Source organism: Chanos chanos, chromosome 3 (genome assembly GCF_902362185.1).
Source record: "Chanos chanos chromosome 3, fChaCha1.1, whole genome shotgun sequence".
In the NCBI taxonomy this organism is placed as follows: domain Eukaryota; kingdom Metazoa; phylum Chordata; class Actinopteri; order Gonorynchiformes; family Chanidae; genus Chanos; species Chanos chanos.
The window spans coordinates 6342184-6366253 of NC_044497.1; the positions used below are offsets into that span (position 1 = coordinate 6342184).

Consider the following 24070-nt stretch of genomic DNA (forward strand, 5'->3'; position numbering starts at 1 on the left):
GGACCAATTATTTGGTTCCACCATTAAAAACACTGTTAAAAAAACTTCCATGAACAATAATGGTTGTTATGTATGTGAAATCTTTGTGTCAGTTCATGAACTGTCTGTATGCAATACCACAGACTGCTCCACTGTGCATCTCAAAAACAAACAAAACAAAACAGAAAACAGTCACATCATTGTTCACACTGGGCTTTGTGTTATGAATAATCTGTGTGTTTGTTTAGAGAAGCTGCATAGAAATTGAAAGCTGACTGTAGTCTGTATAAGATGTGTATGTTTCTGAAGGGAAGAACTGAATTTTTAATGTGACAGTGTAGGTTAGGGTGATTCATTACCAAATGTCTAGAGGCAATACAAATCAGAACACACATGTTCTGTCTTCATAATTAATGAACATATGCATGCGCGGGTGTTTCATACATACTGTGTGGATCTGTCTCCAGTTTACCTGTACCCTGAAGATGTGTGTGTGTGTGTGTCTCTGTGTGTGTGCTGCTCCTTACCCCTCAGTTGTGCGTGCCTGTGTGTGTGTGCTGCTCTCTATCTCTCAGGTGTGTGTGTGTGTGTTGCTCCGTACCCCACACGTGTGTGTGCATGCGTGTGTGTGTGCTGCTCTCTATCTCTCAGGTGTGTGTGTGTGTGTTGCTCCGTACCCCACACGTGTGTGTGCATGCGTGTGTGTGTGCTGCTCTGTACTCCTCAGGAGTGTGTGTGTAGAGGTCCGAGGGTAACGGTGATGGAGTGATACGGCTCGTCCTGACTCACTCTCAGTTGCCCCTCACACAGCAGCTCTGGAGAAACACATTACAAACACATAATATAACCACACACACAGACACAGGCACACACACAGACAAAGACACACAGACAGACACAGACACACACACACACAGAGTCGACTCCTTCATATATTAACTCATAATAAACACATAATGTAACTCCACATTTGCATACACTCAAACACACACACACGACCCCTCATATTAACTAACTCTGGAGAAACACAAACACAAAACATAACATAATCACATGCATTCACTAGCACTGAAAAATCGCACATATACACGTATGTACCCACTTACACAGAGCAGGATCATTTTAATTGAAAGTTAACAAACTCTAATTCAGGGACACACTATCACACAGATCTCCTACACTCTCAAACATTACCTAGTATACTGTAGAACACATGGGCTGCTGTACTTCGTTTGGCCTCTGGGGGCAGAAGTGAGCGAAAGGGAACTTTCCCAAAGTGCTGGATATAACCCTTTAACATACTGCAAAAGAGAGAGAGAGTGAGAGAGAGAGAGAGAGAGATATAGTGTGTATGTGTGAGAGACACAGGCCTGAACCTTGCATGAAAACTTTAGTTTCTGGGTGTATTATGACCACACACACACACACACACACACACAGTTACCTCAATAGGTTGTGTGTAGAGAGTGCTCCTATGTCAAGTGTAATCTCTTTCTCTGGCATCTCCACCTGCTCCTCTAGGATCGCAGTCATACGGACTGGAGCCTCTTCAATAGGAGACCTACCATCACTCACACACACACACACACACACACGCACAGGGATTTAAGTCACCTGCACCAGCCATACTGTGTCCATCAGAGTCCTCCCATCCCTCTGTCACTCTTTATTTATTTATTTGTTTATTGTTTTTGCGAGAGTTGTTTGCGTGTTTATTTACATTTTTTTTTGTCTGGTCTTACCATCTGTTGCCGGGGGCGACGAGTTCCTGAGATCCTTCTACTTTAGACACCTCCAGCAACACGTCAGATGCAGCTAATCGACACAGAGCGATGTTATCGACATGTTATCTTCTGGATTATTTTTGTTTGTTTGCTTTCACTGCTGAGGGAGAGCGGTTGATGTAGCAGAGTGATAAAAACACTGATGCAGCTGAAAGGGCCAAAGGAGTACTTAAAAAATAAATAAATAAAAACACTTTGTGGAGGTGAGAAAAAAAAAAGAGAGGAAGATGTGTTTGTGGTGAATGATTTTCTGAGAAGAGGAGCATCGATTGGATTTCGTCTGTAATGGTAGCTAGGAAATTGAGTCATGTCACTGCTGGAGTCCAGAATGTCTGTGAGGGTTCAATAAGTGACTTTACTTTGTTAACACAAACACACACAAATTTACACACACACACACACACACATCGACACAAACACACAGACACAGATATACACACAGTCGAGCCATTCTGACTGTGGCACCAGCTGTTTGATGTCCTGTCGGAAACTTTAAACTATAAATGGTGTACAGCTGGGGGTAAAGTCTACACCCTCCATTTTCTCATCTCACAGATGACTCTGTCTCTCTTCTTCTCTTCTCTCTCTATTTTTTTTTTTTTTTGCTATTTGTTCAGAGGAAGTTTTGTAGGGGAAACTTAAAAGATGTAAGAGTGCTTAACCTTAGGTCCATAACCAACTGCATTGGTTAGGGATTAGCAAAGAGGAAGGACTGATCCTCGACAGAAAATAACATAACATACAGGAAGAACAGAGGTCTGTTCCCGCTGATTTTTCATGGTCTCCTGCTCGGCTGAAGAGCACACCTGACTGTTGACCCACACCAGGTAAACAAAAACAAAAACAAAAACAGCCTCCAATTAAGAATGTGATGGGGGGGGGGGGGGGTGATGTTAGGACTGATAATGAGGAGGAGATAAACTGACCTGAGGACTCAGAGAGGAGCAGACCACTCTCCAGAGACTCCCTGACCACCTGGACACACACACACACACACACACAGAGCATCAGGGAAAGCGCACGTATCTACTCAGACTGAAACAGCAGACAGCACCGAAACTTAGGAGTCCCACTAACTGGATTTTTTTTTTTTTTTGTCCTCGGCTCAATTTCCTGGCTGGTGATTTCAAACTCGATTAGAAAATTAGATTGCGCAGACCGCTTAAACCGCTGAGCTATCTTTGACCATTAATAAACCTGCAAAAAAAAAAGAACCCCAATTTACTGAAATTTATTAGAGCTTCATGGTTATATTTTAAGGCGTTAAATTTGTTAGGGAAAAAATGAATTTCACGGCAGCCACTGCGAAGTCACGGATCTGAATGAGTGAGAGCGGAAAACATTGTGTGGGCAGTTATGGTGTATTTCATTCACGGCAACGGTTCATGATGAATGAGCGCATTCTCAAATAAAATAAAAAAAAATCCAAAAAACTGCTCGAATCATTAATGTCCCCTAATGCGACGTGAAAATGAAGAAAAATCGAGCGTTACGTCCTCAAACGCTGAGGAAAAAACTCGATCTCGACGCCTCATTTTTTTGTCTCGTTAACTTCGTCAGGATGAAAAAATGAGCCACTCCTCTTCACCTCTCTAATGCTGGACTCTCTTTTCCCTCGCTCCCTCTCTCTCTCCTCCACCTCCCTCTCCCCGTCCATCTCAGACGTATTGCTCGGCTCCTCGGCGGGACGGCTCTTCCTGGGGTGAGAGAGGGCGGCGGGAATATCGCACCGTTTCCATAGCGACTTAAGGTCGGGGTGGAAAAGCACTACATGGCAAAAAGTCACAGTCAGGTACAAACACACGACACACTGCAAAACTATGCTACACAACACAAAGTAACCTACTCAGCATTCCATCGCAACACAGCACAATGAATGAGAAACAATGCAAAACAACGCAATGCAGTGTCACGGTCAAAACATAATCTACATTCATCACAACACAACTCAGTACAATGTAAACACAACACAACATAGAGCCACACAGCACAACAAAACACAACACAACATAGAACCACACAGCGCAACGCAACACAACACAACACAACACAACACAACACAACACAACACAACACAACACAACACAACACAAACAAAACGCAGTACGATATGAAACAGCAATGCACACAGTCATAACAAAATTCTCTGTTAGTGCAGCTCATATAACCATAATCAGGCGTCGTCTCCCACGAGCCAACAAAACCAAAGCACAGGTGTGTTACGGCAGATAAAGTTACACTGCCACAGTCGTTATAGTCAGTCAGGTAAGGAATGTACTGTATGTGAGTACAACATTTCACGACTGGCAAAGCAGCAAACAATCTGTGATCACTTACAGCTGCACGGGGACTGGAACAAGTCTGCTAATGACAACAGAGATGCCCAAGGAGTATCCACCAGCACCTGAGACTGAGAGAGAGAGAGAGAGAGAGAGAGAAAGGAAGAGAGAGAGGGAGTGAGAGAGAGCAAGGGAGGGAGCAGTGATAATTGACATTACGGTTGAGGGAAACTCCCAACAGTTCCAGATCACAGCATTAAGATTACTCTCGTACCAGTGGCTGCGTTTCAGCCAATGGGTGGTTGATCTGTTCGCGCAGTGCATCCTGGGAAATCTGTGTGTCCCGGTCAGCGAAAATGAGCTGGCGCCTACGACCTCTTTTCTTAGGAAGGACTTCAGGAGTGGGGACATGTGAGGCAAGCTGTGGAGAGTGGGAAACACAGTACTGACAATAACCTGTGGCATACACACACACACACACACACACACACTCACACACACACACACACACACACACACTCACTCACACACACACACACGCGCGCACACACGCGCGCACACACACGCACGCACACACACGCGCACACACACACACACGAACACACGCACACACGTGTACACGCGCACACACGCACACACTCACATTCACGCACACACACACACGCGCGCACACACACACGCACACACACACCTCACTACTAGAGCTCTCCAGCTCTTTCTCTCTCTCACTGGCTTCTGCTGTGGTTGGCATGGTCACGGGCGGAGGGGTTTTCTCCATGACAGCCGCGTCCACAGCAACCTCTGCGGGTCGTCCCGTCCCCTCGTCCAGGAGCCAAACGCTGTCCCCCGTGGCCGACTCCTTCAGCCTGAACGCACAAACCAGCCACACACACACATCATGTACACTGAACATGTGACAGACACTGACAGAGGTGACATAACCTTTACCCTCCACTCTACAATCAAGTCATTCTCACGGACAATACGACCTCAGCACCTGTAGTTAGACAGAGAGGATTTCCGTGTCACCACTCTGAGTTCAGAACCAGTCCACGTTTACTGCTTGTAGAGTGAGTTCGGTTAAAAGATTTACTCAAAGACACAGTGGCAGAGTTAGGAATCTATTGTTTTTTTTTTCAAATCAGTCACAGAACTCACAAAACTGCCGGTCAGAGCGACTGTTTAACTATACGCAACAACAACAATCCTCTGACAAACGTAGCGCCTTAGACTGACATGTGACAATAAAAGATCTATATTCATCTCTCTGACATTTTCGTCCGGAGCGGCCGCTAACAGTTATGACTGTACCCGACAGAGGCGCCCTGTCTCTGGGGCAGCGTTTGTGGGTGTGGTGTTCCCCTCACAGACACCTTTACAGTACGCTGTCATACTTCCAGCCTCAAACCGGTCGGCTTCCCCTTCACTTTCTTTACCACCTCATCATTTAAAGCCCTGTTTACCATGAGAACTTTAACCCAGTTAACAGTGGGGATTGCCTATGGATTATCCTCATTCTGTAACTAACACACACACACACACACACACACACACACACACACACGCTCTGATTCATTTCTCTTCATGTCATTATCTACGTACACCTCTGCCTGTCTCTCTCTCTCTCTCTCTCTCTCTTTCTGTGTTACTCACTGATCCACAGAGACCATCGCTGCCTCCAGCTCTCTCGTTCTCTCCTCCTCTGCTTCCCTCTCTTTCTCTTTCTCCTCCACCTCTGAGGGAGGAGTGTAAAAAGGGTCACCCACTCTTCAGCTATACTCATTCATAGTCACCCATCCTCTTATCGTTTCTCATAGGTCAATGAGTCATTATAGACAAATCAGTTGCAAAGTTTAAATGCGATGGTCTATCTATCTATCTATCTATCTATGTATCTATCTATCTATCTACCTATCTATCTATCTATCTATCTACTTCACACATCTGTCTATCTATCTATCTATCTATCTATCTATCTATCTATCTATCTATCTATCTATTTCCCTCCATCCATCCATATTCCAAGTTTTCCCCCCAGTCTTTCTCACCTCCGAGGAACCGGTCAGTTTGCTCCATAAGCATATTTATCTCTTGCACTGTGGCTTCAGGGAGCTCTGCTCCTCCAAACTTGGTAATAAACAGAAAATAAATAAATAAAAAAAAATAAAAACAGGAACAGAGATAAGACTGCAGAACACATAATCAGCATGAAAAGTGAGTGGGGAAAACGTGCAGAAAATCGTTTTAAATATCAACAGTGCTCCCTGCAGCTCCCAAAATGATTATTCTCATGACTCAAACGGATGTGGGAAGATGATCGGAGCAAATGTTTTACACAAACAGCTAAAATGCCAGCGTGACTGTTTCTCCAAAGATGGATTTTGTACACGAGGGGGGGTGGGCGGAGGGTGGGGGGGGGGCTAGAGGAGAAATGTCAGAAAAGCATGTGGGCAGAGGCTGTGTAAGTACATTCAGATATAATCTGTCCACGTACATTTAACCCATCACTGGGCTGACTAAAAAAAAAATCAAAAGCAGGAGAGGGCTGTTAATGAGTTTACCTCTGCAGCAGAGATGGTAATGGGTTCACTCTCTCTAATGGTTATTGATTCTGGACAGGCAGTGAGGCCTTCAAAGACAGAGAGGAAGAAAGTGAGAAAGAGAGAGAGAGAGAGAGAGAGAGAGAGAGAGAGAGAGAGAGAGAGAGGGGAATAGACACAAACTGATGCATTTAGGCAGTACTCAACGCAGTCACACCTTTCAATGGAGAATCTTTTGTACTTGTCACCAGGGGGCGCTCTGGAGAACCAGCTTCCATAAACTGCCATGGCTGTGGATGAGTAACATGGTCATTATCGGAGACTGTGAGCCATAACTGCATACAGAGATTGTATAAATTTGTGTGTGAGTGGATCAGTTTAAACAAGTCTTGATAGATTGGGACATCCCCAATCTATCAAGCGTTAAGAATATGCACAGAAACCCTACAAGCAGTACAAATATGCAGTTTCAACTAATTGAACCTATGCCTCACAACACAACACCCTGAGACAACATGTCAGCTTCACTGGACCTTCAATCTGTATGTGTGTGTGTGTGTGTGTTTGTGTGTCCGACCTGTGGTAGCCTACAAGGACTGGGAAGTTCGCACCCTTCACCCATAACTCCAAAGAAAGGCTCTAGAGCGCCCTCTGCCTCCTGCATCAGGAAGAGCGAGTCTGGCATATTCAGAGCCAGCCTGGGAAAGATCAATGATACAGAAACCTGAATGGTCAGTGACGGAAATGAGGAAAAAAAAAAAAAACAACTTCAACGACTGTCATTCCATCAGCTGTCAGACCAGCTCAGAGAATGAAAGCCATGATTCTGACAGAAAGCGTTAGACCTGTGACAGTCACAAAACCGTCAAACAAGACGTTACTGGAAACCTGGAGTCTGACCTGTCCGGTTCCTGCATGTCGATTTGAACATGTCTCTCTGAACGCAGCAGACGCTCAATGGTCTGCTGGATCTCCTCTGAAAACAAACAAACAAACAAACAAACAAACACAAAATCATGAGCCATAGCACCTCATGGGGTATTCCATGTCAAAGACTATTCCACGGCATTGTGGTCCAATAATGAAGAAAAAAAATGATCTTCACCTCGGTTATTTTAAAAACTGTTAGTTTCATTTCGTATGTCTCAGTTCCACTCTGTTCTGTAACACAGTGCTCCACTTTGTGACAAATGCCGTCTCAGCCGTGCCAACTCTTGCTGACGTGTCAATGCTGACTAGTACTATATCGAGCTAATTTGACTTTATATGCATGTGTCTGACAGAGATAAAAATAAAAGGTACATGTTAAATGCTAAGCCACCACATTACTGAAATACTTTGAATACTTTCACTTTCTTGAGAGCATCCCACAGTACATGAATGAGAGATTGACATTCCTGACAATCACAAAGATGACTTCCCTTAACATCGGACATTTTGCCAATTCACTGACATAGGAATTTTAAGTTGGCTTACATGTAGGTATATGTTGATTGTAGCCTCTTCAATCACATTAAAACTGTCTGCTTTGCGACCCAGGTGGGACTTGAACCCACAATCCCCAGCTCCGGAGGCTGATGCCTTATCCATTAGGCCACTGGGCCATCGCGCTGTACTTAAAGGGAGACAATCGATTTTATTCTCTGCAGTGACTGATGGACTTGACACAAATGCTGTGATGGAATTCCTCACAGCAGGAAGTTAATGAAACTTGATTTTTAAGCGTGAGAGAGCATTGATTGGTAAATGCCCTGTCTGTCCAATAAATGGCATTGTTCTATTGCATACAAGAGGTATTGGCCCAGTGGCCTAATGGATAAGGCATCAGCCTCCGGAGCTGGGGATTGTGGGTTCAAGTCCCACCTGGGTCGTAATAATGACAACCTTACATATTAGCTCTCATTCACAACAGCAGGTGAGGAATGTAAACAGCCTGACACACCTCAAAAGAATGTGGAAGTGAGTTGCTGAATGCATATTCACCCCTGAAGTAGGTGGGAAAACATAATCTAACTTGGACAGAACGTCAACAGTATTGACTTCTGGTGGCATTTTCATTGACTTGACATATTCCCATTTTCAGTTAGCTGGCTGGTATGCAGCTGTGTGGTAAGATCTTATGCTGACAACAGCCCTATGTTCACCAATCAGCAAACTCAGAGCAGATGGCCCAAGACAAAATGAACGATTTCCAGTTTGATTACAGGAACGAATGCGCCTTTAACGCAGAGGGTCTTGCACAGCCAGACACTTTTGTCAGGAGAACCTTTATAGGGGGGTCTAGCTTGGAACAACTGCAAGGTGACAAAATGGAGGGATGCGGAACTGACAGAAGACAGACTGGCCACTGTTTTACATGAAAAAAAGAAAACAGTGAAAGCTGCCTAGCAACCTTGCAAAGTGAATGTGGTTCAGAAAGGTGGTGCAAACATGACAACTATGAGTGTGACCACAGAGCACTGCTCTGCGTCTAACAATAGGTTTTATCTTACAGTGAGTGATGTGAGTGAATACTGTGAGGGTGGTGCATGGAAAAAGTTGTTGTTGTTGCTGTTGTTATGGAATAAAACAGCATTCACACTGTTCCATTTCAAGAGCCAGACGTTATGCTATAGAATTCCTTTTACCCTTATTTCAACACACTGTGACGTTAGGTGTGATTCTTAGTCACAACTGTAACTGTGATGGTTTTGTTTTCCCCTGGGACAACAGCCCTCTCCCCACAAACTGAATCTGTTTTTCTCTGAGAGCTGATGTTCTCAGCGGAGTCTTCCTCACCCAGGAGGAAGGCGCACTGCCGGTGGTAGACGATGACCACGCCGTACTGCAGCTGGGAGGAGAGGTAGAGCGAAAAACGAGGACGAGGAAGCCCAGGGTGCAACGGCGGAACCTGGACTGTGACGTAATCTATGATATCCTCACTGCAAACACACACACATACACACATACACACACACACACACAATTATTGATGAAAGATAGACAAATTGGGCACATTCACAACAGATTGATCACAGACAGACGTTTATGAAAGGGGGACATGTTTTATAATAATAAATATTTAAATATTTTAAAGTATCAGGTCTCAGTTTTACAATCAGTACACACCAGCAAACCTAGGGCAGAGGATTAGCTCATACCATGTTTTCCCAACGTTGACCTTAAGGAGTTCTCTTCTGCTCATTCTCACTCCTTTGGTAGCGGCCAACCTTTGAGTTAGATCACGGAATGAAAGTAACATACAATTTATGGTGATCTCGGAGCCAGTCTACGACATCCCTAACTTTAGTGAATAATAACTGGACAAAAGTATATCGAACACTGCCGTACTGTCATAGCTAAAATACATTTAACGAGCAAGTTCAATCAAACAGTTTGAGACTAGAATTCTGTAAAGGAGCTGAACTGCCACAGAGAGTAGGCCTAGATATGATAGGCCTGGTAAGAGGTTTCGTTTTTATTTCTGACATGCTAAAACGCAAGCGAAAAATATTTCAACCCTCACCAAATAGTTGAGAAGCAGCCGGTATGACGCTGAAGAACGATGGGATAATAGAACATGTTTACGTTTTCTCTGTAGATATTATTCTAGAAGTTGCTTTGGAAACTTTCCAGTCTGACACACGTGATCGACTTCAAGTTATAGATATATCAGCCTGTAAATAAACCGAGGTTATATCGCGGAAAAATATCTGAATATCAGAAAATTCGTTGACTGCCCCCAGAGCCAGTGACAAACGTAAGATCGTTTTTCTTTCCCGCCAAAGGTCAGGAGAGAAGGGCACACTCGAAGCAGATAAGTTATAAATGGGGGGTTTTGACCAATCACATTTCATAAAATTATGTCCATTGAGATGAAGTACAGAATTACAATAATTCACCACTACGAAGGCTATTACAACGTGACAATCTATTAATTAACTGTTTAACAGTGATGGTTGTCAGTTTTCCGCCCATAGGTCCATTTGTTTGTCTATACACTTTTCTTAGTATTGGAACAACCGACACCAAACATTTTCCCATTTACTTTTCAAGTATTATTAATTTTTTCCAACTGTCAGAAAAACGCCCCACCCAAACAGCGCAGACCTTACATGTTCGCAGGTAGGAAACCAATCAAAACTCCGGAAAGTACCCAGCGGCGTTCTGTGGGCGGGATGGTCGTGTGACGTCTCTGAATTTTTTATGGGAAGTGCTGAGTTTTATGCCACGCCCCTGCACGACTGTTACAGTCATATTGAAGCAACTTCTGGGAAGACGTCTTACCCTTAGAACATAATTTTTTAGTGTCGAAACCGCTAGAATGGCTTATCATAACCAATACAGACCACCTTATAACAGCGCACCACCGGACCAAGGTTTCCTATGGAATATCTTTCAAAGGTGAGTGAAAATACTACTAATGCTTTGATTCCGCATTCGAAGTGCTATAACGTTAGCTTACTGCAGCCAGTGCCACATCGGTAGCGCAGAGCCACAAACCTGCCAGATCTGAAGCTTATCTCCCACGAACATGCGTGAAAGTTTTTTTTTGTATCATTTTGTTGTTCGGCAAAGTATCTGTTTTGTAAGTCCAAGTGAACGATAGGTAAACTGATGTTTATTAATTTGACTGAATGTTGATTATTTCGCCACTTATTTGTAATTACCATTCACACTGTGCTTTAAAATCATAGCACTTCAAAAATGTGTTAAACATTACACGAGTATGTTAACGCCCGTTAGTGCGTCCCCCTCATGAATGAGAATGTAATAATTATAAACTCTGTTAAGTTGCCCCTTGTGGTAAAAATGAGTTATGTAATACTGCAGAGGATTCGATGCTGCTTTCTAACAACGTTAAATTACCGCGAGCTGTGAAAACACCATCTGTAGCTGATTCAAGAGAGAGAAACAGGACGGGTGGCAATGTCTAAGAACCACGGAATTCCACTCTTGAGTGACGGGTTAACACACAAACGTAGAGGGTTTTTTTCTGGTCATATGACTTGAGCACGCCAGTGAGTCACCATATTCATTCAACACTTAAGACACACTTACGTGAGTCATGTTTACTTGTTTTCTACACACGGGACTTCGGACTTATCATAACCCACTTTAATGACATTGACGAAAAGCTTACCTACAATGTCATGGCATGTTTTTTTGTCAAGCCTCACGGATCAGCGTATTCCGTTCAGGTGTGAAGACTATCATTATGAAGGTGCAGGGAGATATTTGATTTGACCCAGTGCTACTGGCACCACGGTGTGAGAATGCACTAGGTAGACATAAAACAGAACAGAACAGAACTGGACATGCCCACGCTTGACTGCAGCTTAGGAAAAACTTAGTCTTCGCTCTCACGGCGTATTTTCCATTATAACACTTTTCTGTGTTGCACGGGCAGTCGATCAGCATGAGCAGATGGTCTCGCTTAAGCCTAAAGGGAAGAGCTAGCGCGAGATGCACTCACGTTACCTCTCGTTTCTTTTTCCTTTAATAAAGAGGCCTTGGTAAAACAGTCCCATATACGAGGACCCATACAAAACAAATCTCTGCTCAGTTTGAGCTGGATATCTCTCTCCAAATACACACATTGTATGAGAGAGTAGTTACCCTGTCAGTCATCTCCAGAATGGTGTTTCTGTTGAGTGACTGAGAAATCTTTGCGGTCGTTTGAATGAGCCAAACTGGGTGGAGGGTTACTTTGAGGGGAAAATACTGAACACAGACCAGGCCTTTCAGTGCACAGTTTGATGATGGCCTTGACTAAACTGTTTGGGTATTTGTGTGTGTGTGTGTGTATGTGTGTGTGTTTTTGGAGCAGGCATAGAGAGGGCCCCTCTAGAGTGTTTGGGCTTCTGTTTTCTTTAGGGGTTTACCCCACCGTGCAGCTGAAATGCTCGAATTGTTGTTGGTATGCTGAGTTTTCCTGGTTGCTAGGAGACGAGTGAGTCACGGGAGGGGTTGCCCAGTTTTTCTCACAGAGGAGCTTATGTCATAACTTTACAAATCTTTATCCCGGCTAAACTAATTTCTCAGACTTTCAATACAATTTCCTGCACTGATTTAAACAAGGTTACTGAAAAACGGCGAGGTTTTTGGAAGAGTAGCTGATGTCGGTTGGACTAAATCTTGTCCTTGCATTAACAGTGTTTGCAAAACAAGTATTGCCCAAACACAGTCTGTTAATCGGTGACAAGATTGATTAGCTTAATCAGTTAGGTTATCCTCTCTCGAATGTGGTAAGTTTAAAGTTGCTCTGTTCTGCAGTGTTTGAGTGTGCTCCCGTGGAAACGGTTTTGTACTTTCTTGAGATCAAACACAGTGATTTCACAGTGTGTCTTGTTGCAGAGAAGACAACTCCCTCGGAACAGGGGAAAAAAAAAAAAAGACTTCACCCAGCCTTTTTGTGTGTGAAACATTCCTTCTGCAAACTCAAGTCATTGCTCAAATACCAGGACTTCAGTCAGCCGTAAGACGTTAGGCTGAGTTTTTGGAAACCCCTTCATATGAGGGCATAAGACGTCTGGAAACATCCCTCATATCTGTGAAATTCTATCCGAGAAATATCATATTGCTAAAAAAAAAAAAAGATGGTGTCGTATTGCTTGCTTTCGGTTTCAGTTCACTGCGTCCTGTATTTGTGGTTTACCTCGAGGATATTCAGAGTCTTAAGTACAAGTATCACGTCCAGCTCCACAACAGTTTTTCACTTTCTCCTCATGCTAAACCGAGATGAAATAAAAATACTGTGGCTACAACTTTTTTTTTTTTTTTCCATTAATGTCATTATTGTTCTAACATGTTTGTTTCCTGTTTTTTAGGGTGGACAAGGACAGGAGTGGAGCGATATCAGACTCCGAGCTCCAGCAGGCTCTGTCAAACGGTATGTCTTTTTTATTCATCGTAATGTCCTCCTTATTGTTCAACCTCCCATCTCTGTCTGTTTGTCACATCAGCTCCTCTTGACCCCCTTTCAAAGCCCACGTGTTATTTTAAGTGCGGCCTGTTGTTACCTGTTGGGGTAGTGACGGGGGAAATCTCTCCGACCGTGACTCGAACGCGTGGAGTTCGTATTTAATAGCCTTGAATGGCTGATAAACAGGTGCAAAGGTTTCGTGCTGTCAGGCAGCGGGAACAGATTTGCTTCCTGTGTTTGCAGGAAGTGGCTGCCATTAACCGCCGCGCTGATGACTCCACTCAACGCCGCTTTGCTCTTGTTAGCGGCGAGAGGGCTGAGGTTAACGGTGACCAAAACACGAATCTTTGTTTCCGTATGGAAATATAGCCCCACTCACTTGCCCTAATTGTTCCTGCCATCTGTGCTGGTGCCCCTGTTACAATAGCACGACATGACCTGTCCCCTCCAAATCTCATTCAGAATAACACAGACACAGAGGAAAACACATAACACAACCCACAGGAAAGATAAACGGTGACAGAGATGATACTAAACAACATTTGAGATGAGGCTCCTCCTTTTTGAAAAACGCCACTGTTTATTTGGTTACCAAATCATTCAGTCTAATCTCAGGGAAATTTCGCTCTTCTCTCGGTAACGTCAGAGCGTGTGTGCTTGGCCGCGGTACCCGGCAGCAGTCAGTAAGGCCAGAAGAACAGTACTCCAGCGTAAAGGACTTTTAATCGCTATCTTCGGTGTGTTGAGTTACCGATAAGACCTTTGATGTGGGGAGGGAGGGGTGGGGTGAGCTCCGATGTGAACGCAGCGGGTCGGGCAGTGTCTCACATGTACTCTGCCCTTGACGGAGCGAGCGTGCTTCCAGTCTCCCAGTGTCTGCTGCTACTGCTGCTGCTCTGTTACAGCGCTCTGCTCCAGCTGCCCTCTGGGACAGTCAGCACACACCCACCCCACGCCACAGCACGGCCTCATCTCACGGCAGTGGCTTATGGGTAGAGAGCAGTCAATACAGGTTTTTTTATGTCTACATCTGAAGGGGGCGGGGGGGGAAGAAAACATCTGATTACGTGAGGGCCTAATCATTATTTTATATGATCCCAAACATACACACAAAGCATTCACTGAATGGCGAGTTTGGACTGTGTAGGGTCGAGGAAGGTCATTATGTTGAGGGAAGACAAGATGTTTACAGTAAACAGTAAAGTGTTTTTTTTTTTGGATGGGGTCATTTACATTTATGTCAATTGTATAATGTATGCTTATGAGCGTAAATGTCTGTTTTCTTAGACATTTGAAGGTCAGTAACTGTGAATATGTAGCTGAGTAATGTGTGACTTAAATGTCATTCTATCACAGACTGCTTCCATATCATGTCTAACGTTATAAATAAATAGTAGCCAATATTACAGGGTCCCAACCACCTGGTCCTGGTGGTCCAGCATACTGGTGGTTTTCGCCCACTTCTTACATGTACCTGGTTGGTTGCAGTGAAAAGCGGCAGGAGTCTGGACCTCCAGGACCAGGTTTTAAGAACGCCGTTGGTGTCACGTGACCCGGGTTCGGCCTGCGCGGCCTCCGTCAGTCTGGTCCTGTTCGGCTGACCGCTGGTGTCCTGTCTGCTCACCTTGTGACAGGCAGCTGATTGTGTTTCACTGGCTTTTAATGAAAGCACTTCAGCTCTCTGCGCTGTCACTTCTGCTGGCTCGCAATATTTATACCCCCCCCCACCCCCCACTGCACCCCACCCCACCCCACCCCATATGCTGCCCTAAGCATTCAACAGAAACGCTCACGCTGGCCTGGATTTATGACACGAGTCATTTATTTTAAGATGGTGCCTGTGCTGTGGTTTTGTGAAATGGCAGAAATGACCAGTCTGTGATATAGTGGGTCGCGACTGTATGAATGAAGCTCTTCGCCCTGTGTGAGGGTCTCGCCCGCTCTGCCTCTCTGGCTCTGGCCCTAAAGATGAATGACTCACGAATTTAACACCTTCAGCTGGATGAAAAGAAAACTTTTACTAGGCGCCAGAGCAGTTTTGAAATATTTTCTCTCAGTTGGGGGACTAGTGAACAGCTTCCTCCTTTTGGGTGCTATTTGAATGTGCCGCAAAAACGGTTGAAGGTCGCTTCAAGGTCAGGGCCTAACTGTACTCTGTTCACTTATAATCCCATTTATGTTGGCAGCTTTGGATAGCCTTCAGTCCTAGTTTATTTGTTCGTGTCAGGAGCACATGTGTGCTGTCTTTTATGTGTAGCATGACTGTGTATGATAGAATGAAATAAACAGTCCTTGGACATATGATTTCTCAGGGTTGTGTTTGTGTTGGTGTATGTTTGCTAGTCAGGTGGCCGTATGTGAGTGTTTGTGTTGTGTGTCTATCTGAGCCAAAGCTCTCTCTCTTTCTGAGGCAGTCCTGTGGCCCTCCCCATTAACGAGAACTTGTCCCCCCCCCCCCCCCCTTTGCCCCCCCCCTCGCTGAGTGGGAAGCGCTCTGTGTGTAGTGCCAGTGTGTGCGGAATAAACGTGTCTTTGTGCTTCTTACCAGGCTGGTGCAGAGGGTTGACTGTTACCCGCTCCCTCCTTCTCTCAGCCCAGAAACACACACACACACACACACACACACACACACTCGCTCACATTCTCACACAACTTTCTGTCTCTGACTTTTGAGATGTTCTGATTAACTCAAACCACATGTCTCTCTCATTTTGGACTGGCTGGTCATTCTGATTACTGGTGGTCAGTGTGACCTTGTGTGTTCAGGAGAAAGTAAATTTGGCATAAAATCACTCGGGGTCTCTCACCCCCCCCCCCCTCCCTCCCCCGCACACCCCCTTGACTTTATGCACAAATTCCCTCTTTCCTTTTGCTGCAATCCATCATGTGTTCTGCTCTCTGTTGATAGCATCTCTCTCTCTATGTCTTTCTCTCTGTCTCTCTCTCTTTCTCTCTTTCTCTCTCTGTCTCTCTCTCTCTCTCTCTCTCTCTGTCTCTCCCCTCCTCTCTCCTCCTTTGCCTTGTTCTCTCTCTCTCTCTCTGTCTCTCTCTCCCTCCTTGTCTCTCTCTCTCCCCACATTTCTCTCCCCTCATGCTTTGGACACTCCCTAGGAAGTTACACGTCCCAGACCCACCCAGCTATAAAACCGGGCGAGGCAGACAGCAGAGGGAAGCTCTCCCTGTTGCCAGCGTTCTAGCAGTGACTGTGTGTGTGTGTGTGTGTGTGTGTGTGTGTGAGAGGGAGGATATGCCTGGAAAGCAGGCCGACACCACCGCCAACACCTCCTCCCGGGCTGAGTGGGCTGTTCAGATTGAGAGACTGATGACTCAGGACCAGTGCAGGGTTTATTTAACACAGACACCTCTGCCCTGTCCTTTCAATTAGCCCCAGCACGACCCGAAAGCAGCCCGGGCACCCGGAGATAAGCCCGCTCAAATAAACCACCCCGTCTCTCTTTTTTCATCAAAGAATCCATTCTCTCTCTCTCTCTCTTCTTCCCTCCAGAGAGCGAGGGATCTCTGCCCTTTGACCCGGAGACTGCGTTTGTAATACGTGCTCTGTTCCGTAGGCTCCGCAGTGGCCTACTTTAATGCCTGCCCCGTAGAGTGAAGTTGGCTAACTGCTAATTAGTTTGTGTGATATTTCAAACCCACTGCGTTCCATGAAGGGCCGCATTTCGTGGCTTTGTGAGGTTCAACAGTCCTGCAGTCCTGAGTGTGGTAAACGGCTTGTGTTTTTGGGCACAATTAAATACGCTCTGTAGAAGCATTCTGAGTTCTAGAATGTTCTGTCCTGCTTCCACGTAAACGGAATGCTCAACGTTCATCGAACACAGGGTCCATATCACATGCGTGAAATATAATATCAAATATGTTCCAACTTTAAATCATCACCAGTGTTAGTGATTGTAGTGTTTTTATGGGCTGCAGAACTGTGGTATTTCCTAAGACTAATTTTAGCAAATTGGTGGTAACTGTCTCAGATTATATGTTATATTAATGTTTTTTTTCTTTTTCTTTTTTTTAGGCACATGGACTCCATTTAATCCAGTCACAGTAAGATCTATCATAGGTGAGTATCTTTTTTCATTTTTTTTTTTTTTTTAAATTATGCTCATATTCTGACATTTCCATCCGTTCCGCTCTCATCCCTTGTTTTTAGTGGCTTCTCCATAGTAACCAGGATATTTTCCCATTAAGTCACTTACTGAGTACAACGGTCGCTCAGTTGGCCTTTCAGCCACAGTTAAAAAGAGGCATTCTGTCGTCAGTTAGGGGAAAACAGGCTGACGGTTAGTCTTAGGGGCCAGAGGAGCTTTCTGGTGGAAGGGAGTGTCAATAATGATAAACTGGTTTTATTGATCTTCTCTTTGTTCTTAAGCCACCAGGAAGAGCGGTGAAGAAGGTGTTCTGTGTAAACTCCACTGAAAACAGAGACAGTTTAGAGCCAGACTTTTTCAAACCGTTGGGTTTTTTGGTGTGTGTGTGTTTGTGTTTGTGTTTGTAAGGTCCTCATAAACCAGTTCCATGACATGTTGGTTACTACTGAGCACAGTAGGTCTGTTGTGTTAAGTAACCAAGCAAAAAACCCCACAGAGGTGAAGTAGGGTAATTACATTGGAGAGAGTCAGTGCTAGACTAGATTGAAAAATTGCATTGAGAGCCTAAAGGCCTGTGTATTAAACAGCATTAAACTTCCCATCGGCCTAGGTTTTTTTCAACATCCTATCCAATGTGCAGAGGTACTGCCTGTTCTACGTTATGATACAAGCCAAAAAGACGTTTTATGACTCTCTGTATCAGAGGATTTAATATGAGGTGACAACCGACGTCTGAATCAGATCAGTGCCGTAATTAGTCCTGAAAAAGCCTGATTCATCGGGATCATTCTGCTCATAAATGTATGGTGGTAGTGCACGTAGTGATGAAAACCTCATTGACCAAGCCCCCCCATCTCTCTCCCTCTCTCTCTCTCTCTCTGTCTGTCTCTCGTCCTCTCACCTCCACAGCCATGTTTGACAGAGAGAATAAAGGAGGCGTGAACTTTAACGAGTTTGCCGGCGTGTGGAAATACATCACCGACTGGCAGAACATCTTTCGCACCTACGACAGGGACAACTCAGGCTTCATCGATAAGAACGAGCTCAAACAGGCTCTGACTGGATTCGGTGAGCAATGTAATACTGCGTTAATGACTTCTGATGGTGGAGGGGCTCGTCGACGACGCTGGTGATTTATAACGAAAAACAAACAAACAAACAAAAAAACCTGGTTTAGAGAAGGTCAAAGGTCAGGGGGGTATTTCAGAAAGCAGGTTTAGTGAAAACTCAGAGTTAGTTAACTCAGAGGAAGCAATAAACCTCCTAAAAGAGGAGCCCTCAGGCTTCATTCTCCCAGCAAAGCAAAGCCAAAGGGCTCTTTTATTAGGAGGTTTACTACTTTCTCTGAGTTAACTAACTCTGAGTTTTTACTAAACCTGCTTTTTGAAATACTCCCCAGGTCTGTTCTGCACTCATATGAACACTCAGGTCCTGGTATTGTATGAAGCTGCCTGTTGAAAAACATCTACTGTTAAAAAAAAAAAAGCTTTGGGAGTAACATTGAAGTTAAGGTGGAAGCTGACGGAATCTGGCCTGTTCACATGGGACTGGGATTATGAGGGATGGTTGACATCCAACCATATTTCTGAATGTGGTGTAATATCTCGTTAGTTAACTGAAGCATTGATAATTCCTGTGGACTGTGCTGTATATATTACTGTTTAATCAATTTAATTTAATGAGGCTTATTTGCTGCTTAGGGTTTCTTTGTTTATTGTGTAATGTAGAACCGTTCAAGGACATACAGAAATGAAATGCTGGTATGCTGTCTTAATATTTAGTATGTTTTGAGGTTAAATTTTATTTAAATGTTATTCACGCATTTCTTAATGTTGGATATAGAGTTGTTGTTTTGCTGAACTGTTAATAGGGTTCGTAAATTCGTAAGCAGTAAATTCTTCTTTCTCCCACTTTCTCTAGGTTACCGGCTCTCAGATCAGTTCTACAACACACTCATAGAGAAGTTTGACAGACAGAGGAAGGGTCAGGTGGCGTTTGATGACTTTATACAGTGCTGTATTGTACTACAGGTAAACAAAACTGGCTTTCTTACTTTACACCCCTGCTTTATTAGCTCACATCCATGTCGTCTGTATCATTCAGTCCTGTTTTTTTTCCACTGTACATTTATTGAATGAATGTAACACTGCTTTATTTTGTCTCTCGCATGACTGTGTTATTGCGTTAATAGGGTACTGTTTTGATGTTGGACTGTCAGTTGTAAAGTTTACTGTATGTGAGTAACCAGGAGAGTCTGTTGTTAGAATTTACTGTATGTGAATAACCTGTAGAGTCAGTTGTAAAGGTTGCTCCATGTGAATGACCTGTAGAGTCAGTTGTAAAGGTTGCTCCATGTGAATGACCTGAAGTGTCAGTTGTAGGAGTGTAACGATACGCCAAAGTCGCGGTTCGGTACGTACCTCGGTTTTGAAGTCACGGTTCGGTACGGTTTTGGTACAGTGAGAAAAAGACATGCAAAACACTAAATATCCTTTCATTTAATATGAATTTACTTGTAAACTTATAAACTTGCACAAACCTGTAAACAATGGCAAAGTGGCCATAATGTCCAGTTTGCTCTCCACTGTGTTTTTTCGTTGTACCGGTGACATTCACATTTGGATGATGCTGTCTCAGATGAGATCATGTTCGACGCACTGCCAGCAACATACCCGATTTCAGTTCAACAATACCGGCACGCTGCTCTCGTCTTATCCGCTTGTCTTTGCCCATTGCTACTATAGTTCATTGGAAAACCGAAATGATCCAAAATATAGGATCTGGAGGATATGGGAGGGTCCTCAAGGTCTGGCTTTGCGGTCACCGTACTTACGCGGTCGTGTCATTGAACATGTGCTAATTCAGTTTCTAAATTACGCCTCCGTTATGGAGCTTTAATTTTACTTCCACATACAGAAATGTAGAAGAGAGGGCACACTGTATCTTGTCAAGTATCACTTTGGGCAGCCGTGGTCTAAAAGTCAGAGAACTGGGCTTGTGACTGGAGGGTTGCCGGTTCAATTCCCAGGCCCAACATCCATGGCTGTGTGCCCTTGAGCAAGGCACTTAACCCGGGCGCAGAGGAATGCTGCCCACTGCTCCTGCGTCTGGTGTGTGTGTTCACTACTGGTGTGTTGGATGGGTTAAATGCAGACACAAATTCACTGTTCACAGTGTTTGCGTTTGCAATCACAGAGAATTTACATTTTTTACTTTATTTGTTTCGGGTCAACTGACGTTTCGGGTCAACTGACCGTCAGAGTGTAAAACAGTTATGCAAGTAACCTGCGTGGTTATAGCTGGACTATATTCACTCGTATGACAACGCACACCAAACCGAACATCCTGTACCAAATATGTGTACCGTTACACTCCTAACACAAGCTTGACGTATACAGCTTGACGTAACTTTAAATAGAATAATAATTTCATGACTGTGTTACACATGTTCATACATGTGTAATAGTGTTAACTGTCAAAAGGAAAATGAGTTTTGTTACATTAGTGATGTAATGAGAGCTCAACAGGCTGCACCTGCAGCGGTTGGCAGCGCGTTGCAGTTGGGGGGTGGAGGGGATGGGGGATCGCGGTTCCGGAATACAGAACTGCAGCACGAGACTGTGGACATTTTTTATCGCGGTTTTGGTCTCGGTTTCAGAACCGTTACACCCTTTGTCAGCTGTAAAGTTTACAGTGCATGAATAACGTGGAGAGTCAGCTGTAAAGTTTACAGTGCATGAATCACATGAATAGTCAGTTGTAAAGTTTACAGTGTGTTAATAACCCGAAGTGTCATGTTGCGAAGTTTACGATGTGTGAATGTGTTGGAGAGTCAGTTGTAAAGTTTGCAGCGTGTGACTTCTTCATTTTACTTTTATTTCAACACAGTGACTCACTTCATATTGTTATGAATACACAGCATGTGTATAGATAGATAGATAGATAGATAGATGGATAGAGAGATAGAAATTCTTTATTTTTGTAATATGTACTCTTATATCTTAATTTGATCTGTTTTTTAATCTGCAGAGATTAACCGATGTGTTCAGGCGGTATGACACAGACCAAGACGGCTGGATCCAAGTGTCTTACGAGCAATATCTCTCCATGGTCTTCAACGTCGTATAGCACACCATAAAGAACACACACACACACACACACACACACACACACACGCACACACACACACACACACTCACCCCAGGACACACCTGTGCCAAACTCCACGTGTCTTCTCTGACTGTCTTCCATGCTAATAAGACCAAACAGTTCCCTTTGTAAAGGGGCTTAAAGCACGGAACACATGGACACTGTATTTTCTCGTCGGTTTGTCTGTTTGTCTGTTTGTCAGTGGTCTTAATGTTTCTATATGATGTTAATCTTAATAATTAACATAAAAAAAAAATTCTATAGAATATCACCCGGTCTGTGTGCAGTTTGCATTGTAAATATCATGTTATGATGTATTTGCATGCTTATTGATGACTGTCCTTAATGTTGAAGCATGAGTTAATTTTCTGATACTTTTTTCTTTTCTTTCTTTTTTTTTTTTTTTGCTGAAGCCATGTTTACAGAGAGAGATATATACTGTGAGAGCAGGACATGTTTTGCCATAATACCTGCTTTTGGATTCACTGACTTGTCAGCTATGCCATATTTGTATAGAAATCTATTTTTAATCTGCATCGTACGAGAGTATGGAAGATTTTGCCGATTATTTTAGCTAGGACGAACATTCGCTTTTGTATGGCTTTTTTTTTTTTTTTTTTTGTGCATGATGCCTTAAGAAGCGTAAAACAGCACTAAAAGAAAACTCTTTTATTAAAAAAAGCAAAAAAACAGACTGGAAATGGGAAAAGTCAGCTCTTGTGTTTTTGAAAACCGTTGTTTTTTTGGGTTTTTTTTCCTCGGTTGTATTTTTATGCATTTCTCTCATATGTAAAATCTCTATAAAAAGCCTTGTTTATGTGAAGAGGAACAGCCAACATGTAACTTATACAACACAGTAACTGGTAAATGCAGACGTGTCTGGAAGTTTAGTGCGTGTTATTTGGTTATTTGCCAAACTGTACGTTTTTTTCTTAAACTCTAACTGGAGAATGAAAGTATGGTTTGATTAAATTAATATTCTATTAAGGCACCAGGTTATCACTCAGACATTCATTGAGACTGGTAATATGCTTTATTGTTTTTACATGTAGTCATTGGTGGCTTCAGTACTGTTTTTTTCCCTGGGGGGTGGGGGGGGGGGGGGGTGGAAAGGAAAATACATGGAAAGCACAAGGACAATAAAATGAAACGTTCTTTCCCTATGGAAACATACTATACGCCAATTTGTAATGAACGTTGGTGTCTATTTGGGGATAAAACACACATTTTAGGTGCAGTTGAAAAAAAAAGTTTACATCAGTTTTAACATAATCTGCAAGAGCCTGAATCTCATTTAATGGTAAAAGAGCAAAACAAACAAATAAATAAATAACTTCTGCACAGAATGACAAGATTAAAGGTATCATGTGACAATTTAATCTCATTTCTCAATGAATGATGAAAACTCTGTTGTTTCTCTTCTCTTCCCTTCTCTTCTCTTCTCTTCTCTCAATTTTTCTTTTATTACTTTAGCGCAACACTTCCCTCTAGTGCCTGATTCAGTGCATTGCTGGTGCTTCAGCTTTTTAAGAGTCTCTGTGGCATTACTGCGGTTGATGAAACACTGTAGCTCCATTACCCAGTGAAACATTGTTTCACTTCATTGAATAGCATAACATCACCAATGACACCAGTGTCTGATATATTCTGAATGAACTCGTGTAAGTCCCTGTTCCACGTTTTTCTGTTTGTCTGATATGACAGACTGTGTGTTGTGTTTGGACCTGTCATCAGAACATTCCTTTCAAACACGTATTTCTCCGTGGAGTTTCTGACATTCCAGAAATCTGTTTTGGTGGGAGCAAGGCTATCAATGATCAGTTTAGGGACCCAGGTCATTTTAAAAATATGCAAAAATGCAACATCCAGAATGTCCTTTTCTGTAACATTAAGACCTTTTGAGATAACTAGGTCGAGGGTGTGGCATTTTTTATGAGTAGGCCCTGTAACGTGTGAAAATTTAAATGTCTCTAAGAAATTGAAGAACTGCGTTGTACCTGAATTCTTTGAATGGTCAAGATGAATGTTGAAGTGAGCAGTGGAGGTCTCAGACAGCAGCCCCCAAAATCAATCGATCTAAGAACGCTTGAGTCTGAGTGGGGGTGATAAATGGTAAATGGTAACTCTAACACTGTAAATGGTAAGACACAAATTTACAACTTGTATAACTAACATACAGAGCAGAACCACCACCTTCCTCCGCATCTTGTGTTATTTCTAGTGCAATGTAAAACAAATTAAATCAACAGGTGATATTTCAGCTCCTGGTTAATTGTGTGGTCAAGCCGGGTCTTATTTCACGGCTTCACTCAGGTCACAGACATAATTTTCATTC

The 24070-nt window shown here is 43.4% G+C and overlaps 2 protein-coding genes and 2 non-coding genes across 5 annotated transcripts; 2 read left to right on the plus strand and 2 right to left on the minus strand.

Annotated features, from left to right (window-relative positions):
- Window positions 1-702: 702 nt before the first annotated feature.
- rec8b (REC8 meiotic recombination protein b) lies at window positions 703-10143 on the minus strand. Its single transcript, XM_030767157.1, has 18 exons — window positions 10088-10143; window positions 9723-9791; window positions 9361-9503; window positions 7483-7558; window positions 7160-7280; window positions 6800-6863; window positions 6604-6671; window positions 6091-6169; window positions 5696-5777; window positions 4730-4908; window positions 4317-4435; window positions 4101-4173; window positions 3352-3530; window positions 2690-2738; window positions 1722-1794; window positions 1424-1540; window positions 1174-1280; window positions 703-794 (listed from the first exon to the last, which is right to left on the minus strand). The coding sequence occupies exons 1-18, from the start codon at window positions 10141-10143 to the stop codon at window positions 703-705; spliced, it is 1746 nt and encodes a 581-aa protein (XP_030623017.1).
- trnar-ccg (transfer RNA arginine (anticodon CCG)) lies at window positions 8114-8186 on the minus strand. Its single transcript has one exon. It is a non-coding gene; the product is annotated as a tRNA-Arg (tRNA).
- Window positions 8381-8453, plus strand: trnar-ccg (transfer RNA arginine (anticodon CCG)). The gene has a single exon. It is a non-coding gene; the product is annotated as a tRNA-Arg (tRNA).
- Window positions 10144-10839: 696 nt separating the features above from the next.
- On the plus strand, window positions 10840-21741 carry pdcd6 (programmed cell death 6). Of its 2 annotated transcripts, XM_030769526.1 has the most exons (6): window positions 10840-10965; window positions 13392-13453; window positions 17514-17558; window positions 18496-18654; window positions 19507-19616; window positions 21616-21741. In XM_030769526.1, exons 1-6 carry the CDS (start codon window positions 10886-10888, stop codon window positions 21712-21714), a joined length of 555 nt encoding a protein of 184 aa, XP_030625386.1. In that variant the 5' UTR covers window positions 10840-10885; the 3' UTR covers window positions 21715-21741. The 2 variants fall into 2 exon arrangements, with proteins under 2 accessions (XP_030625386.1, XP_030625387.1); XM_030769527.1 differs by lacking the exon at window positions 17514-17558.
- The last annotated feature ends 2329 nt before the right edge of the window (window positions 21742-24070 follow it).